Consider the following 20,639-nt stretch of genomic DNA (forward strand, 5'->3'; position numbering starts at 1 on the left):
AAAAAATCTTCTCACTGAACACCCTGTTATAGGACTTTTTTTTCTCTGACCTGCCAGCAGATGATTTTAAATTTAGATTGTTTGCAAATTGCTTTGTGGCCTATCAAGTTCGTTTTTGTATAATCCTGAATGAATAGAGAGAAAGAAAAAAAACACATACAATGTCAAAATCTGAAGAAAAATTTGTATTCTATGGACTTTTACCCATTATATACAAAAGAGTTTAATTTGGTGGTCCCTTTAAGAAAAGGTAACACATATGCTTTTTATTCTGTTATATATTATTGCTATATTGGATAGTGAAAATAATATTTTACACCATGTAAATTGTCAGAAATGTAAAGATAATGTAAAGTTTTTTAAAAAATAGGGGGACAAAATTCTACTGATTCTACAAAATTCACAACATTTTTCGTGAAATATAATTTGCTGAAGCAAAGTAGTCAGGACAAATTACTAAGAAGCATGAAATGAAATATCCAAAAATAAAGCCTGAACAACTCATTTCAATTTTAGTACTGCACAGCCATTGTGACACAGAAATCAATGCTCTTCTAAGCTTATTATTAACACTTTTTTTCGAAGCTCTGTTGCATAGGAAAATAAAAAGTGCCGCAGTTTATGTGCCTCACACTTGAAGCAATGCAATGATTTTTAAGTAAATATATAATCTAGCGGTGAAAAAATCATTCTGGGTTTTAGAACGTACAAATAACTTAAATATTTTTAAAAGTTATTAAACTTTTTTAAAAATTGTCAATTTGGCGATGTTTTTTCACTTACAAGGGAAACTAGGGAAGTGTGACTTGTCAATTTTGAAATAAACTAGTGGGATGTATGCCTTATGAGGAATAATTTTAGGGGGCAACATTCGTTTCGGCCCATAGAAGGTTCTGTGAGAGATAAAAAATAATTCAATGTATAGAAAAATCGGTATTTCATTACTTCAATGCAGACTATTAGTTATTGTAATTATCTCATACTCCAATTAATTTTGTGGTACTTTCACGTACTATATAATGCATATTTATTGTCAAAATTGATTTCGAAAATTTTATATATCTGTAGTTTTTCAGAAAAACCTGTTAGGTTAATTTTAAAAAAAATTGACATCAAATTTTTTAAATATTTTTTCCAAGAAACTTTCTAAATTAATTGGAGTATGTAACTGCAAATTAATTAATTAATTAATAATTTATTAATGATTTATTAATTTTTTGATTAATTTATCAACTAGCAAATTAATTAATTATCCAATTAATTACAAATTAATTGGATTATGAGACAATTACAATAACTAATAGTCTGCATTGAAGTAATAAAATACCGATTTTTCTATACATTGAATTATTTTTTATCTCTCACAGAACCTTCTATGGGCCGAAACGAATGTTGCCCCCTAAAATTATTCCTCATAAGGCATACATCCCACTAGTTTATTTCAAAATTGACAAGTCACACTTCCCTAGTTTCCCTTGTTAGATGAAAATTATCAAAATCACCACCTTATTCTCAGTTTTTGCAAATTTTTATGAGCCCAAGTAATTCAGCATCGATGTAAGTTTTAAGATATTAAAAAATTATACTGCAATTGCTTTCCATTTTCACAAAACTGTGGCTCCATATTGATGTTTTGCACCCTTTTCGAAATAAGAGCACTGAGATGGGCTCAACTTGATCTAACATTCATGAGTAGCAGTTTCAAACTCTACAGCAGTTATAGAAAATTAGCATATTATTCCCCCAAAAAGCATCATTTCATAGGATGCCTTCAAAAAACAGCCTTAAGAAAAGTGTATTACAAACTTTATATTCATTTTAGAGGAAAATGGTATTTTTTCCTTCTCTTTTTATAATTTATAAAACTTAAAAATTGTCTGTTTTTTTTTTCAGTGAACTTATTTCTTCTTTAAAATACTTTTAGGTGATCCGTGAAGTGAAAAGTTTTGCATCTTTAAACCATTTAAATGTGGTCGGATATAATCAAGCATGGCTGGAGTATATCTCCTCTTTTGGTAATTTCCATTTCCATACATATCTTATAAAGGATACTTATATTTACTCTGTTTAAGTGCTTTATATACATCTCTGCCAAGTCTCCTGTTTTTTAACAAAGACTTCTGTTTCTCTTGTTTACCTGTATATTACCTCACATTTCTCCTTATTTGTTGAAGAAATTTAAAGAAAAAAAAGCAAAATTTGACAAAAATACTTCTTTTATTTCCTCAACTGATGGTGCTGTTGCCAGTACTGCAGTATGTTTAGTGTGTATAGTTTGAGTAATTATAAATAATCATCATAATAAACAATCATAATTATAGAAATCTTCTTTAGGTTAATATTTATTTACATATTTTTTTCTTCACTAAATGTAAGTGCTCATATTATTTCCAATTTTGAATTTCTCTTTTTGACTTACATGATTATGCATGATGTATCAAAACTTTGCTTGTATCCCAAAAATTGTCACTAGTAAGATCTCAGTTATTTTATTTCTCCAATGTTGGCAGGTGTGGTATATATATATATAGCACAATAAATAAATACAAAAAGAAAAATGAAAAAGATTGGGAAAATCAATAAGTTTTATTTACTGAGCATAAGCTGCAAGTATACAGAACTCATAAAATAAGTTTAAAATGTAGAGAAAACATGGAAAAAATTACAGAATAATGAAGAGAAAAAATTATTTGAAAAAAGAAAAACAATTTTAATAACAGAAGGATATAATTTCATCATCAGCTCACACGATTATGTCTGCAAAAAGGACTGCTTTCTAAATTGTATCAATATAGCCAAAGCAATAGTGTGAGAAGCACTCAAAACAATTTTTGCAACAAAATAGAATAGAACACATTAAGTAGTAAATATCACTTAAAAAAAAACAGAAAATAATGCAAAGAAAAAAACAGAACCAAACATAGGATGAAATCTATAAAGTGAGTCGCGAATTCTAATGAACTTAAGTGGATGGGAAAATTTTCAAGAATGATTTAAAATATTTTTGTAATAAGATTACCAGATAACAAAATATGAAAACAGAAGTGCTAATTGAGGTAAAAGTGTAAACAAAAGGATTTTGTTTTAAAGTGGGTTCTTATTGCGGTACTAAAGCAATTTTACGTGCTAAATGTGCTTCAAATTTTGTCATATATATTTAACGGAGACTCGTAAAATATTTTTTACATGTTTACATTGATGCCCACATACCTCAAAAGCTAGAGATTCCTCAATTTTGAAAGAATCTCTCATACTCCTAAAAAATGTCCCCCAAATCTTTGAAAACATCAAAAATTTTGCAATTTAATTTTTTTAAACACTCACACTGTCGCTATTTTCATTCAGAGGGGGAGAAAAAAGAAGACTAGTGTCCATTTGCTATTTAAATATGTGTCTTTTTGTTATCTTCGAATATATTTTGATGGATGATAGTGAAGCAAATGTTTAACATTCACAGATTCGTGAATTTCATATAAAAGACCTTTTAAAAAACTTCTGTAATTTTAGATTTGTTAATTAAGCATTGCAATAAAAATGTGGCAAAAATAGAGAATTTCTTTGATTCCGCATATTCACAGGAAAGCGTCGAGTCATTACAGACACAGTGACACTATGAAAAGTCGCAAAAAAGGGATAGTGCCAGTGGCTTTCATACTTGACAATTTAAGAGTGTAAGAGCGTAAGCTTAAAGCTATATTTTCTTACATTTATGTATCTTTGACAATATCCTTGTCTTTCTTGTAAAAAAAAAAAAAATCTGAATGGTAAAAGCACTTTTTGTAGGTTCCAATAATGAACCTACAAGAGAAGTTTATACAACTGTCCAGTCTTTTTTGCTTACCTACTTACTCAAAGTGATTTTCAGTGTTGTTCATGTTGTATTTTTATTTTCTAGATGTGAGTTTTTTTAAATATAAGTTTATATTGCTTGTAAATAAGTGTTGAATATCCATCTAACAGAACTGTTTATGATTTGTAGTCTTATTGATTGAATATTATGATTAATTGAAATACTTTATATTTCCAATTAAAATATTTTGTCAATTACTGCTTAAAAATGTATAAGACTTTTTTTTAAAAAAATATTTTTGAATATTTAAGTGTAAAATTTGTTTCTATAAAGCATAAAAAATGATTTATTCAAGAAAAAAAAATTTTTTTTTTGGTCATAAAATTATTAAAACAAAAAAAAAAGTGCACCTTTTATAAATTTTGCTTTATTTATTTATTTGTGGCTTCATCAGTAAGGGCTTGAGATATAAATGTATAAATCAAGTTTAAATTCTAACAAATACTTATTTTATTTAAATGTACATAGTTATTCATTAAGCTTTTAGTTTTGTGTTTCATATATTATTTATTTTTTTTTAAATTTAAGTTAAAAGTAAAATTATTTCTCATAACTCTGATTTAAATGAAATTTACTAAAATGAATTCTTTCATTGTTTGTAGCCTTTATTTTCTTTATAAAATCAAACTGCAATCGTTTATGAACAAAAATCTAATAATGCACTAATGCTTATGTTATTAAAAATGCGATGCGTATAAAAATAGAAAGATTTTAGTTTTCTTTTTATTAATATTTTTTTAAATCTTTTATTATTAATATTTTTTTACAATTTAATTATTCGCAGCAAATAAAAATTTAATAATTCAATTCACACTTTTGTATTTAAAATGAAGAAGCTTAAAAGGTTTTATTATTTTTTTTATTTTTTACCGTAAACATTTCTTTATTTTTTAATTGTTAATTCCATTGCTGATAACATATAATATTTTGAAAATGAAAGAATGTGTAAAACCTAACACAGTTATGAAATTCAAATAATTTCCCACAAAAGAAATTGATTATATTAAAATTTAAAAAAAATTATAACAATAGTTTTTTTGTTAAACATTTTCAGGTTTTACTGGTGTTGCGAATAAATTTTTAAAAAATGTCTCACACAGACATAAATTAAATGAATACTTTTTGCAGTTTTCTATTATTAAATTTAATTTAATTTAGTTATGTTAATTGTGATGATTTTCAGTTTTCCTCACAGATAACAGCCTAGTTAAGGTTTTGTGTAGATTAAACATTTATTCTTTTTAATGTATTTCCTATTAGCCTCAGAATTGCTACTTTTGCACCGTTACCCAGTGGGCACTTGTGGCTAATCCACTGCGGTGGAGTAGCGTCATCCACGCCATACAACCGAGAATCCATTTATATCCATTTTAGATTTACATAATCACACAGAAGGAAGGGCACAGAGAGAAAGTTTCATCCATGCCTCAACCACTGGCCCCATAGCCCAGTACAGTAACCATTAGACCAGTGATGGGCATGTACATGAAACGTTTTCTCCTTTTTTTATCGGTTTTTCCCTATACAAAAGTGTCCAAACTTTGGAGCGATCTTCTGACCCGACTATTGGGACCATATTTTCCCAGATTGTTGGTTAAGGTAGACAGTTATTGTAATATTACAGATTTTTATACTTAGAAACTCTGACAATCCTTTATTTTTCTGATTGATTGAACAAATTTTAGCAAATTACAATGGAGAAGATATTGACTCGTTTGATAGTTCCACTTATGATGAGGCAAGTGACAGTAAAAGCATTTTGAAAACTTCCGGAACTATCACCGATACCAGCCAGTCATTTTACCTCTCCAGTGAAAGGTATGCAATATTTTGTAATTATAAATAGAATTGAATTAACCATTCACATACTAAACATCTACACTCATGGTTTTTAAAAAATGCTTAAAGGTGCTTATTTTCGGTAAAAAGTTCTTAATTTTCTTTTTTCGAATATGAGATTTTTTTTCTTTACTGTGCCGATTTCGGACACGTTTTATGCAAAAGCTTGCGGTTTTCACATTGTACCATTCAACATTTTCACAATTTATTCACGAGAAATTTTCGCAATTTATTTATTTCACAACCACAATCTATTTTGGCGTACCGTCGGTCCTTAGCGTATGAAAGCACCAATCATTTTACATGCTTGATGAAATATTTGCGAGTTCGCTTGTAGGTCTACTTAGCTGGGTTCGGTGAGTGTATTGCAGTTTCATGTGCAACTCAGTTGCATATTGCACGATATTCTTAATTTCAGGCTTCATTTTCCACCCTCTGATATTGAATTGAAAAATCTCTCGATCATTCTATAGTGGCTAATATAATCAGGAAAAGAGTTCTTTGTCAGAAATTAGTTATTTTATCTTGATCATGTAAAGTCTTTGAAAATTATTTTGCATTTTGTTATTGCTTAAAAATATTTTTTGGTGCTTAAAAAGTGCTTATTTTTTGTTGAAAGATTTGGCAATGTTCCCTGACGCTGCTACAAATCAGATATTGTAATCACAATTGCAAATAGCGCACTAATTTTTATAACGAAATACTATTAATACCCTAACTCTGAAATGTGGTACATAGATTTTAAAATTATGTATAAAGCTGAAATACGAGATAAGAAAATAGCTGTTTTAAAAAGGAGATGTGGATTTTGTTTTTAATTTTCAGATTTATGTGTTCAGTAACAGAAACAGTTATAAAGGAATCATATAGGGTTTATATTGGGTTATATAGAGATCATGTAATAGTTATGAAGGTCTTTTTGACTCTTATATTTTACCCATCTTTTTCCCAGTGTCCTGGAGGAAATAGGTTTCTTTCAGATTCTGATTATAACTAAAATAACAAAAGATATCTCTATTTTTTAAAGCTGTTGAATTTATTAGAAACAGGGTGTCTGTCCATTTGCCTTTCTTCAAGTTTTGAATTTGAGCTTAATGTGTATGCATTTTTATTAAATCACTTTAATCTGAGTTTTTTTTTTTTAATTATTTAAATTTTTTTATTCCAAAAAATTTAAAATTATGGAATTTATGCTTCTTCTCTAAAACATAACATAAAATTTTTTGTAAAATAAATAAATAAAATTTAAAAAAAAGCACAAAATAAAGTTACTATCTATGAATCTGTGTTATTAGCAGTGTATAAAAAATGCACTTTTGCATCTGATTTTGCTTTTATAGCCCCTAAAATAATCATGTTTCTTGTTAACTTTGTAAATGCTACAAAAGATTGTTTGCTGATCTATGATGTCTAGGATTTTAGAAATTGAAGTGCATTTTACCAAATTGAAAACGCTTCTTATAATCCTTAGAAATTTTTAAAACTGTTTTGGAAGCCAGTATAAGTAGATATTTTTCATTTCTGATTTTTGATTCTTTTTTTCTAAAAGACATTTTTTGTTTCTTAAAATGTTCAATTTTTGGTTAGTAAAATGTTCACCATTTGGTTTTTTAACTGTTCCCTTTCTGGTTTTAACAATGTTCTATTTTAAGTTTTAAAATGTTCCATTTTTGGTTTTTAAAATGTTTCATTTCTGGCTCTTAAAACGTTCCATTTCTAGTTTTTAAAAAAGTTCAATTTTTAAAATTTTCCATTCTTAGTTCTTAATTTTCTTTCTTACAAGCCTTAAAGCTTTTAGATTGTTGTTATGTTTGGCTTCCATGGAGAAGAATTATTATTTTTTTTAATATGTATTGTGAAATAAAAAGTCAAAGTGAAGTTTAAAATTAATGAACATATAACATGTGACTTTAAGATTATGAATCTCTTATGAATGTCACCAGTTACAAAATGATTCTTTAAAAAGGAAGTTTTATTCTTTTTTCATACAAAATCATCTGTTCCATTAAAATTTAAAAATTTTTTTTTCAGTGAAAATGCTGAAGTGAGCAAGCAGAATCCCACATATTTAGATAACAAAAAATGTTCTGAAATACTAAATGAAGCGCCATTATTAGTAAGCTTTTTCATTATTTACTTTTTTTTTATTATCACTATACAATACAGGATAGTATTTTTAACATTTGGTTTAATAACATTCATGCATTAATACTGATAAAAATGATTGTACAGGGCGCATAGCGTTTTTTAAAAAGTGTAAAAAAAGTGCTTAAAAAAAGCATTTGTAAAAAAAGTGCTTAATTTTTTCTTTGCCGCGTCAATTGTCGTTTTAAATTACAAAAAAATGCATGATTTTCAGAATTTTCTCTGCAATATTTATCAGAAACTAGTTGTTTTATCATAATTATGTAAAGTGGTTGAAAATGTTTTTGAATTTTATTGATTTTATGTTTATAAATTACAAGCTTCAAACGATAGAAAACATTTCTTTATTACTGCACAGATCCTAAATGTGATTGTTCTGGAAAGTGATTAAAAATATTTGTTGAGTGCTTAAAAAGCGCTTATTTTTTGTTGAAAAATCTGGCTACGCACCCTGTTGTACTGTTTGTTTAGATGATTTTAGTTGTCAAATCATGCAGTCAGCTGTCAAAATTATATTTACTTTGAGGCAATAGAAAATAGAGAAAGATCCAAACGAGAGATTTTAAGGGCTGGACAACCACAGGGAGTTTTCTATCCTTTGTTTTAAGGATTGTCTTGATTTTTGAAGAGCAAATAAATAAATACAATTAAAAAAAAATTTTTTTTTCAATTTCTTTTTAACAAATTAAAAGAATTATTTCATTTAAATTTTGAGCAGCCTCAAGCAATATTTTAAGAAATTTTCATTTAAATATTTTGAAAAATCAGGGTTTGTGAACTGATTTTGGAGACTTTTGGAATGATAATGGTGGACACAATTTTTCAAAAACTAGCAGGTTGATCTTATGTAAATTTTTACACACTTATCTTTTATAGACTACATGTTGAAGGAAGAATCTAAAAAAAAAATTATAAAATTATTATCTTTATAAAGAAGCTACATTTAACACAATATCTAGTCAACTTCCATCTATAAAAATGTGCGAAATTTCAATAAGATTGTTTAAAAAAAATCTTGTCCATTGATTTGGCATGCTGAGCTGAGAAAATTATTTTTTATTTTGGAGACTTCTCAAAAGTAAAATTTTATTTCAGAGGGTGATGTTGTACATCCAAATGGAATATTGTGATTTTGATCTCAGGTTTTGGATGGATGAACGAGCTAAAGGTTGTTAAAAGGTTTTTGTTTTCTTTCATTTCAAAACCATATCTTTCATTAATATTAGAGTCAAAATGAATGTTTAAACTGTTTTATTAAAAAAATTATTTTGTGTTTTATCTATCACTGAATTACTTTAGAGAATTAAAATGGTTTACATTGTAATTTTCACATTGCTGCTGCAAAACTGTAGACATTTTACTGATAATGATATTTTTTTTAAGCAATCAAACGTATTATTCTGCTATATTTTCACGAGTATAGAGTCCCGATAATCCGAGCCCCGGTTATCCGAGTTTCCGCTTTAACCGAGCTATCAAATATTTTAAGGATTTTTTTGTTCTAGTTTATTTTTTTTTAAAAAATACCGCCGCAAAATAAATCTGAATTTTATCTTCCAAACACTCGGGAAAACATAATATAACATCCCATGAAATGATCGTTATTATCGTCAATAATGAAAATGAACCTAGCGAAGATGATGAAGACAGTGACGATGAAAATCGACATATAAAAATCTCTCACACAGATGAACTTAAAGCTGCCGAAAATGCTACTGAATACATAGAACAACAAAAAGAGATGACACCAGCCTTCCTGTTACCCCTAAAAAATGGCGAAACATTGCTGCAGAAAAGCACCAAAGTTTTGTAAAACAAAAAACGATTAAGGACTTTTTTTAAGTAAAAACTCTTTAATTCTCGCAAAGTATACTTTTTAAGTTTTGTCAAGTAAGCTTTTTAATAATAATAGGAATTATATGTGGTATACTCATATAAATTTTATTTTTCTTAAATATATTACATTTATACTAACTCTTTTTCTTTCTTTTTTTATACTCTTCGTTTTAACCGAGTTTTTCAGCTATCCCAGTTAGTCGTGGTCCACATTAACTCGGATAATCGAGACTCTACTGTAGTTTTAAAATCATAATTAATCATTTTATTTATTATTTGTTTCAATTCAAAGGCAGTCTTACTATAGTGTTTCTTTTTTTTTAAACTCAAAAGAGTCAGTATGTCTGTCAAAAAATGAGTTTGTTTGGTCTATTTATTATTTATGTTATGATTTTGTTTTTTTCAATAATAGTTCAGTTTAATTTTAGTGTTTTTTGCTCTATAAATCCATAAAAGCTAAGCCACAGTTATCACAGTTTTCATAAAATATTATAAGAAAAATCGATTAATTGGTATCTGAAATAAACAAAATTCAAAATTTTTATCTAGTTACTAAGCCGTGATAAAACTTTTTCGAATGCATACTTTAATAAAAAACAATATTGTTTCATGCCAATATATTTTTTACCTTTTGTGTTCAATGGGTTGTTTTTTATATTTTCAGGTAATCCTTTACCCTTTCAACTGACTACTTTTGAAATTTTCAGAGACATTTTAAGTGGAGTTGCTCACATTCACTCAAAAGGTGTTATTCATAGAGATTTGAAAGTAAATCATTCACTCTTAAAATTTTTTATATTATTTCTTTGCATTGTGTCTATCATACAGGGTAGTTCAAAATTAATATAGCACCATTACAGAGGGCTATAACTATTTAATGTAAAATAATTTATCATTAAAATTTACACAGAATGTAGAAAGAACTTCAAAATTTTGTAAACGTGCTTCACATCCCCTTGCCGTCAAGCTAGCCACACATTGTTTTCCTTTTCACAGTGTGTGGTTCAAAGAGTTGGGGAGAGCCTTGGCCGCTCAGATGATAGAGCGTTTGCCTTCCAATGAGGTGAAATGGGTTCAAATTCCTGCAATGACTGGTTGACTTAAATTCCGCATCCGACTTGCACCGACCACTGTGCTGATGTAAAATATCCGCAATGGTTAAGAATTAGAATCCCCTTTCCGTCAAGCTAACTGTGGGAGGTTTTCCTGGTTTTCCTTTCCATGTATCGCAAATGTGAGTTAGTTCGATCAAAAAGTCCTCCACGAAGGCAAATTTTTCCGAATACTTGATTCAGGAGCTCCTTTTACTTCTGGATAGGGTTCAAAATGACGAGGCTTCAGAGTTGAACATTAGTAGTCGTAAACCCAAAAAATGTGTTGGTTGTTCAACTCCAGTTATAGAATAAAATACAAAAAATGCGACATAGATTATCTTTGTGACTTCCCTTGGTCACAACGGACACAATGTCTTGGTAGTCATACATACTTCCGCTACTGTTCCCTTTGCACCCGTTTCTTCAAACATCTGCGCATGTTGTTTGGAGGTACTTGAATGTATCATTGTCTTCTCTGCACTCTGTGATAACAGAATGACAATTGTTAAATTCTAACCATGCAGAATGCACAGGACTCGCCATTTTCACAAAGGACCTGGCGTGTGCACAGGATTCCTCTTCACTGCTCCTTGCGTAAAGAAATTTTTGAAGTTCCATCTACATTCTGTGCTAATCTAATGGATACATTATTTTTCATTCAATAGGTGTAGATGTTTGTGATCACTCAATTCATTTTGAATTACCCTATTTTATCGACCCTAATAGTAATCCAGCTTTGCAATAATTTATTAATTAGCTAATAGATTCTGTGCATGTGAGGAGATATACGTCTTTGGAAATTCAAGAATTTAGCAAGCACAGAATTAACAAAAAGAGAACTGTGTTGTATGGAAAATTATTGATCATCGCAGTCGCTGGGCAATTAAATATAACAAAGGCAATTAAAAAATTGTCTGCCATCCAAATGCCTCTTTTTTTTTTGTAGATAATGCTTCCTATGTTCATTTTGTTTTCCCATTTGTTTTAAGAAACAGTTTTGCCACTCCACAATAGAATAGGGAAAACCTGGAAAATACAGGGAATTTAAAAATCACCTGAAATAACAGGGAATTTTTGATTTTTTCTTTACAAAGTGGGAAAATACAAGGAAATTTATTTCTTATTTTTGTCTTTTAAAAATTGGTGACTGCTCGGAGCGCAATTTATGAGACATTTATGGACGATATTTCAGCTATACTTAACTATTTCATTTACTATAAGTATGTTCAGGTGTTTCCAGCAATTAAATGAAACTAACCCAATCTAGCTCACACACAGTGATTGTGTCTCAATATATTGTGCATAATATGTACCGGGAAATTTTTTTTCTAGATTTGAATGACAACTCTGATGAATAATGTAATTATTGTGAATATTTTATAATATTCTAAAAATTACTTTATTTCATGCTTGTTTCTGAAAATATTACTTTCTTTCAAAAGAAATGCTTTACATTTTTAATATCATTATTTTTTTAATTGATTATATATTTAATTTTTTAAAAAGGGGTGAGATGTTTTAAAAAGCAGACACTATTAAAAATGTTGCAACTTGTCAGTGAAAAAATTTCATACCATTGTCCAATACTTTGCATATTGTTTTTTGTGCCCTACGACTATTGATTAAACTGTATTTATTTATGAAGCATTAATCCTAAAAAACATTAAGTAATATGTGAAATGTATTCATGCATAGTTACTTATTAATGCATAGTTGGTATTCAATAATAAGAAGAAAAGTGCTATTTCAGATGTGGATTAGAAAATTAATGTCAGAATTAAATACAAAAATAGCGCACACATATATTGTAAGACAATATGTTTAAGAAAAATAAAGGATAGCATCAATAAAATAATAATTATGTCTGCTGAAGTGACTAGGATAATTTAGACAGCAAATGACGTAAATATTATGTTTGCAACTACTTCATTCCTCAAAATATCCTACTCATACCAATTTTGTGCTATTTTTGCTATATTATAAACAAAAATTCATCATTGCTTAAATTATAACACTCGTATCAGATGATTCAGGATGTTCTGTAATGACCGTCCTTATTGTATATTTCTAGAAGCTTTACTAACAATATCTGCATCTATAAGAGTTGTAAATAGTAAAAGTGCTATCAGAGTCTATGGAAGAAGTTAGGACTAAATACATCAAAAACCTATTTTATTCTTGGAGGAAACAGAAAGAGAAATATTAGAAACACCTAAAAGTGTGATATTTTTTATCCTAACTTCCTCAATAATGTTTCATCAAATGTAAGTTTTTTTTTTAAATTTTTTTTTATTGCTTTTTTTTATGCCAAAGCATTAATTTGCAAGACCTTATACATATATTTGATAACTTCATTTTAAACAAGGACTAAAACTATATGTAATAAGGACACTATTTCTGAATAAATAACCACTTTTTATCGGTATAAGACGTCAGCAATTTGAAACAATTAGTTATAAAACAGAAAAAATTATTTATCATTTAACAAACATATCTTTTTATACATAATAAATAAAATGAAAGCTATTACAGGAAAAATGAATTTTTCTCATGTTTCTTTTCTTTTTTTTTTTTTTTTTAATTCTTGTTACATACTGTACTAATTAATTAGCCTAGTTGTACATTATACTAATTTTATAATATTGCATCGTTTATACAGTCAAACCTTGACTTTGATTTAACCAATTTGATACTTTGATTTAACCAATTATTCGATTTAGTGAATATTTTTTCCGTCCCGACAAAAAGTGTTCTAAAATGCTCTCATTTGACAAATTTTTAGCTTTGATTTAACAAACAACAATCGCAGGAAAAAAATTCACACATAAGGCAAAAACTTTTAATTTTTCACTCTTAAAATTTTGAATATTTCACGTCCTAATCCAAGTGTGTAATTATGTGTATGTAATTATTGTGTAATGTTATTGTGTAATTATTTGTAATTATGTGTATTAAGTTTTAAAAGCAATAAGCATTATAGAATTAAGATCATTTTAAAGTTGATTTCTTAACCTATAACTTATAATTTTTAAGCTTGTGGTAAACAATAATCAATTTTTTTCATTGCCTGTATATCTAAGGGTATTTTGCATTGATATTTTTATACTTTACTTTTTACGAATATTGATATTCAATTTGATGAACAGATTTGCCGGTCCCAATCAATTTGTTAAAGCGAGGTCCAACTATAACTGAGTTACGCAAATAGTATTCTACTCTAAGTACAATATTGGCAGCTTAAATATTGTAGTCTGTCATAGACTAAGTATTTTGGTCAAAATAAAAAGTACCAATTTGAGATGAGATTTTTTTGTCGAAATTTACTTATTTTCTCTCTTTTCAGCCTCAAAATATCTTCTTTTCCACTAAAAATAATTGCATGAAAATTGGAGATTTCGGTTTGGCCACCCTGGAGGATGAAATGAAGAATGATTCCGCTTCCAACTGGCACTGTGGTACAATGCCATATGTAGCACCCGAACTTAGAAAAAGTGGCAAATATGATACAAAAGTATTTTTTTTTAATGAAAGCTTAATATATGGGTGATTCTTTTTAAGCATGACAATTCAGACCAAAAAATTTCTTAGAATTTAATGTCTTCAAAATAATCTAAAATTTTGTTTGTATACTTCTTTAGTTACATTTATTAATACTATCTTACAGACAGCAGTGTAGTTTATTGACATTTGCTCAAAGAAAAAAAAAAAAAAAAATAGAAATTCAGCAAATCTTGAATGCCAAGAAAATGACATATTATCTTAGAAGTTTAATAAACAGTCATTTTAAGTTAATCGTAAGTAACTCAACTTAAGCCTTTGTGTTAGATGGACCATAAATTGCTTAAATTAATTCTTTTAATCCACTGTAGAAGGAATAAAAAAAATTTTTTGCTGATATGTACAGAATAAAATTGTGTGTAATAATTAATCATTAAATAAATAAATAACTTTGATTACATCCAACCATATTACAATCATACATAAACTTGGTATTAGGTTAATATTTGTTATTCCTCCTTACAGTATTAGCAGGTAAAAAAAATTTCTGGTAACACTTCAATGTCCTGGAATTCATAAGCCAGGAAAATGATGGCCTGGATAATGACAAATTCGCTATTTTATAGCATATAACTTTACTTCAATTTAATATTTTGGCATAAGACGTTTACATTCTGCTGAAAACAACAGGATTTCTTAAAATAACTCAGATAAATCTATGTAGTTTATGTTATTAATGACTTCAAGAAGCCAGGAAAATGACAACACAAAAACCTACTCATCTTGAAAATTTTTTTTAAATAGATTTTGAACCAGAAAATTGATTCTTTATTCATGCAACAAGACATGTTCATGTAGGAGGGTATCTAATCACATAAGATATTGATTGCTGGCTCTATCAATTTTGGTTATAAACCACTAAATCAAGGGTCGCCAAACTTTTTTGATCATCGACCCCTTTATAATTTTTTGAAATCTCCATCGACCCCCACAAAAGTAATTTTCTGTTAATTAAAATAAAACTCTATTAGATACTGTGTTTGTATATTTATTTTATGATTTTAAACATTTATTAAAGTAATAGTACATTGTGTAACAATAGTTTTATAAAAAATATATTAACATTTAAATTTAAATACCTTATTACTAAATAATAAGTAATTATGCATAAGTAGATATAATAAGTAAAGTAACTAAAGATTTACTGCTTCTTGATCAATGAGATGGGTGTGTCTGGTGTTCTTTTGAAAGGTTCTCTATATTGGGTTCAAAATTGGTCGAATTTAATTTTCGTCAAAATTGGTCAGTTTTGTAACTTTCGTAAAAAAGTACAAGGTGTGCTATAATTTTGTCGCGGGCTGTACTAATCCATATTATTAATCCTTTCTTTCTTTTTTGTGCATTGATAATTAAAATTGATATCTAAACTAAACGAATGGTTTTATTGAAACAATAACTAATTATCCAAAACTATAAAAATTTTAATAATGACACTGCAAATATTCAACACAGTTTTCAAAGATAGCTGTAACTGCGTATGATATTTGCATTTGTAACGTCAATGCTCGTCACACGTGACATTTGGACAAGCGCACATATGCATATGACTTACTGCACGGTGGTACGTAAATACTTGTTTCACCCCAATAAATATACGTTTATTAATTTATGTTTTATAAAGAAACTGAAATTGAGTCAATTATAAAAGAAATTCACAAATTTTACATACTTAATTAGGCATGTGTGATTTGCGCATTGAGAACTGTTTTTTTTTTCGACCCACAATCGACCCTTCCGATTCGGATCGACCCCCATTCGCCCCCCTGTCTCGGATCGACCCCCGCTTTTGTTAAATAGACCCCTGGGGGTCTATATAGACCACTTTGGCGACCTCTGCACTAAATAAAGGTAGCCAGGAAAATGACTGATTTTCTTGTGACAAACAATTTATTGACAGGAAAAAAAAAATTTTTAAGCGAAATTTTTGTAAATAATACCCTCTGCGTATATTCTAGAAATGCTTACACCGGTTGAGATTAAAAAAAATTAGAGATTGAAAAATTTACTGGAAGTTTTGAAGCTAGTTTTATTATTGGAAACATTATTTGGGACACGCCAGGAAAATGACATTTTGAAGTTCAATTAAATTTTTTTAACTTTACAAAACAGTCAATGCTAGTGCAAAGTCATTTTAAAATGCTAACAGCAGTGCAATTTATACTTTTTTTTTTTTAAAAAAAAGTTCTTTTTGTATTATAGTATTAGATCTTGGAGCAAGGGACAGTGAATTGTCATATTTTGTGAGAATCACCCATATATATTTTGCAAAAATGAAATATTACAAAATTGTATGGATTTGTAATATTCTAAATGTTTATTTGAATTTTCATTCAAACTCATTATGCTCTATACTGTATAAATATGGTGTTATAGTTTCATCGCCTAATGGTTTTAAGTAAAAAAAGAAACACTTTTGCTGTTATTTTTGTTTACTATTCATTATTTCTACTTCTATCATCTTCCTTAAAAATCATTTACAAAACCTTGAAGGTGTTCCTTCTGCGGACTGCGACGATACCTAAGTATACTGAAAAGTTAATCTTATAATTTTTTTGAAGTTCAAAAAATCACACTTGTTTTCTTTTTTTTGTGTGTGTGTGAGATTCCATCGTAAATCTGTGTGTTTGGTTGCCTTTTCAGCCGTTATTGCTATGGATTTGCATGTGGGGTCTCAGAACTCCTAATTTTATCTTAGTTTGTTATTATTTTCAATACGAATATTTTGAATTTGTGTGGTCACTTTTTAAGGCACTTTATTTGTGCCGATTTTATTGTAAATACTGATCATTTTATGTCCATTATTGCAAAAAATTTCCATGTGATTTTTACTATCCAAATATTTTTAATACAGCATTCAGGGTTACCACTCCACAGGAAAAATCTGGAAAATACAAGGAATGTTAAAATCACCTGAAATAACAGGAAAAATGCAGGGATTTTTTTTTTTTTACAAACTGGAAAAATACAGGGAATTTTGTTTCTTATTTTCGCCTTTTAAAAAATGGTGATCACTCAAAGCCTAATCTATGGGATATTTAAGCTAAACTAAACTATTTCATTTACTATATTTACTATATTATTAGTATAGTTAGCCCATTATAGTTGACACACAGTAATTGTGTGTCTCCTCTTAATGTATAATGTGTACTGGGAAAACACGTGGAATTCTTTTTCCAGATTAGAGTGGCTACCCTGGTATAACTTGCAAGTTTAAACTGTGCTCTTAATTTATCACTATATTTGCATTGTTATATATCCAAGCTATTTTTTTAAAATCATTTTTGAGACACTTATTGCTCCATTTTTTATGCAGCTTAGAAAATTAGAAAATCCTGATATTTTTTAAAAATATCTTTGAAAATCTCAATGGTTATTGAAGGAATATTAAATTGAATAAATAGACATACTAAGTAATTCAAAATAAAATATCTCTCTTTAAAAGAAGTTTTTAAATTCTGTTTCCTTTTGATCAGGAGGAAACGTTGAATAAATTAAATAAGTTTTAAAGACATGGTTTGTAGTTGATAATGTGCTCTGCATCAAACTTCCCCCCTCTAAAAAGCATTGAAATGAGGATATTAAGTTTTACAAAATCATAGTGCATAGCGTTTTTAAAAAGTGCTTAAAGGTGCTTATTTTTTAATTTTTGCTCTTGAAAAGCCCTTAAAGGTGTTTTTTCAATGGGTGTTTTTAAAAAGGGCTTAATTTTCTCTTTTCGAAAAATGATATATTTTTCCTTACCATGTCAAATATTCCCACGTATTATGCAAAACCGTGTTTTCACATTGTTGTATTCAATGTTTTCACAATTCATTCAACCATAATTCATTTTGTCGTGCCGTTGGTCGATAGCGTATGACGAAAGCGCCAATCATTTTGCATGTTTGATGAAATACTTGTGCATGTGCAACCACTGAGCTGGGTTTGGTGAGATTATTTCACTCTCCTGTGCAACTTTGTTGCATTTCGCAAGATATTCTCCATTTCAGGCCTTATTTTTCACCCTCTGATATCGAACTGAAATCTCTCGATCATTCTATAGTGACTGATGTAATCAAGAAAAGAGTTCTTTGTCAGAGACTAGTTAATTTGTGATCATGTAGTGTCTTTGAAAATTATTTTGCATTTTGTTATTGTATATAGTGCTTAAAAATATTTTTTGATTGCTTAAAAGGCACTTATTTGTTGTTAAAAGATTTAGTTTTAAAGTTAGATTAGTTTAGAAAGTTAGTCTTATCTTAAAATAAGGATATTTTAAGTTGAATAATAGAAATGTGTGTTGAATAATAATGTATGTTTATTGGTATTTTCAGGTTGATATGTATAGCATAGGAGTTACTTTAATTGAGTTGGTGTCTGAATCAAAAACGCGAATGGAACTCAGTGTCATATTGGATCAAATTTTATCTGGAACAATACCATTAGAACTTGACCATCACACTCAATATGTAAGTATTTCATCCATTAGTTGAAATAGAATGATTCTTATTCAGGGTTATCACTCCACAACAGGGAAAGTGCAAGGAATTGTGATTTCTTTCCACACAAACTGGGAAAATACAGGGAATTTTGTATCTTATTTTCCTCTTTTAAAAAATGGTGGCCACTCAAAGCTTCATTGGATATTTAGCAATAAAAATTAATCCAGCAATTAAAACTAATAAAGATAGTTAGCCCAATATAGCTCGAACAAGTGCAGTGTAATTGTTGTGTTTCCCCTTAATATATTATGTATAATATGTGCAGGGAAAACACGGGGAATCCAGATTTCCTCTCCAGATTTGAGTGGCAACCCTGTTCGATGATATTTAAACTCTTTCAGCCTTACGACTGATTAACAATATGAACCATAATTCAACTTTTCACATGTGTTGCTATTCCCAGGGATGAGATTCCTCCGCGGATTCGCGGATTTCCGCTTTTTTTCAGATTTTTCCATTTTTCCCGCTAATTTCCGCTGAAATTTTTTTTTGCCCAAGTTAAAATGTTTTATGAGGAATTTAATTTTCTGCGGAGGGAAATTGTTGAAGTCCCTTTTCCTCCCTCTGAAGTTTCTCTAAAAATAATTTCCTTGGGATAAAACTGGTTGACCTTTATACAGGGATGAGATTTTTTTTGTCTCTCGAATTTCAGCCTTTTTATCAAAAACTCCGATTCTCTAAAAGTTTCGTTTTTTTAAATAAATATCCCGTTTTTTTAAATTCAGTCATTGAAGTAAAATAATTATATTTATTTACGATTTTCAAAGATAAACAGAAAATTCAATCTACGCCCTAGCTGCTAACCCTTCCGCATTTTTACTTATTTTAGCTATTTTCTCCGATTTCACACAGAAAATAAGATTTTCCGTATTTTTTATCCGTCGGCTGGATAGCTCGTATTTTCGTAATTCAGATCTCGATTTTTATTCACGCGATTTTAATATCAATCATCGATTTTCGTATTTACCTGATTTAAAAGTTGCACATTGCGATTCTTATTTACGCTATTTAAATATCGTATATTATGATTCTTATTTACGACATTTAAAAATCCAATATCGTGTTTTGTATTTATGCATTTTTAAAATCTCGATTTTATTATCAAATCTCGATTTTCGTATTTACCTGATTTAAAAGTTGAACGTTGCGATTCTTATTCGGGCGATTTAAATAATGTACAGTGCGATTCTTACTTACGAGATTTAAAAAATCAATATCGCGATTTGTATTTACGAGCTTTTAAAGCCCTATGTAGCAATTCGTATTCACGTGAGCTTAAAATCCAATATCATGATTCGTTTTTGTGGTTGTAATATCGCGCGATTTAAAAATTATGCATCGTGATCAAAAAATTAAAAAATCATGATTTGTATTTTCGCATTTTTTAAATTCGATGTAGAGTTTCATATTTACGTGATTTAAAAGTCTCATATCGGGATTTATATTCACATGGTTTACAAGTTTAAAAATCGCACTTTTTTGTCAAATTTTTGTTTATATATATATATATATATATATATATATTTTTTCCCTCTTTTTTTTTCTTTCTTTTTTTTTTGTTTTTTGGATTTCCTCTTTTTTACTTTCTGACTACTCTCATCCCTGTATTCCACAAAATATGTGGTGAAAGATTCAGTTAAGATAAATCAACTTTTGTTAAACAAGAACAGATTAATCGATATGTGCAATCATAAACAGAATATTTAACTAGTGAAAATATTTATGACAATTGAGAATATTCTCATGTGTTGGAAATTTTGAGAATAGTGAATATTAATTTTTCTTTAGATAAAATGAAATTTTAAAAAAATAAAACATGTAAATGACCAAAGGTGT

The 20,639-nt window shown here is 28.5% G+C and overlaps 1 protein-coding gene across 1 annotated transcript in view; it reads left to right on the top strand.

Moving 5' to 3' along the window:
- The window catches only part of LOC107439270 (eukaryotic translation initiation factor 2-alpha kinase 1), a 37,272-nt gene that overhangs the window by 13,241 nt on the left and 3,392 nt on the right, over nucleotides 1–20,639 (top strand). Inside the window, exons 9-15 of the mRNA XM_016051798.4 lie at nucleotides 1,925–2,015; nucleotides 5,536–5,668; nucleotides 7,721–7,805; nucleotides 8,930–9,002; nucleotides 10,335–10,438; nucleotides 14,108–14,275; nucleotides 18,636–18,770. Coding sequence (XP_015907284.3) covers nucleotides 1,925–2,015; nucleotides 5,536–5,668; nucleotides 7,721–7,805; nucleotides 8,930–9,002; nucleotides 10,335–10,438; nucleotides 14,108–14,275; nucleotides 18,636–18,770 — 789 coding nt within the window. The remainder of the gene's footprint in view (nucleotides 1–1,924; nucleotides 2,016–5,535; nucleotides 5,669–7,720; nucleotides 7,806–8,929; nucleotides 9,003–10,334; nucleotides 10,439–14,107; nucleotides 14,276–18,635; nucleotides 18,771–20,639) is intronic.

Source organism: Parasteatoda tepidariorum, chromosome 1 (assembly GCF_982258835.1).
Source record: "Parasteatoda tepidariorum strain Cologne lab strain chromosome 1, Ptep-v5.0, whole genome shotgun sequence".
Lineage (NCBI taxonomy): Eukaryota > Metazoa > Arthropoda > Arachnida > Araneae > Theridiidae > Parasteatoda > Parasteatoda tepidariorum.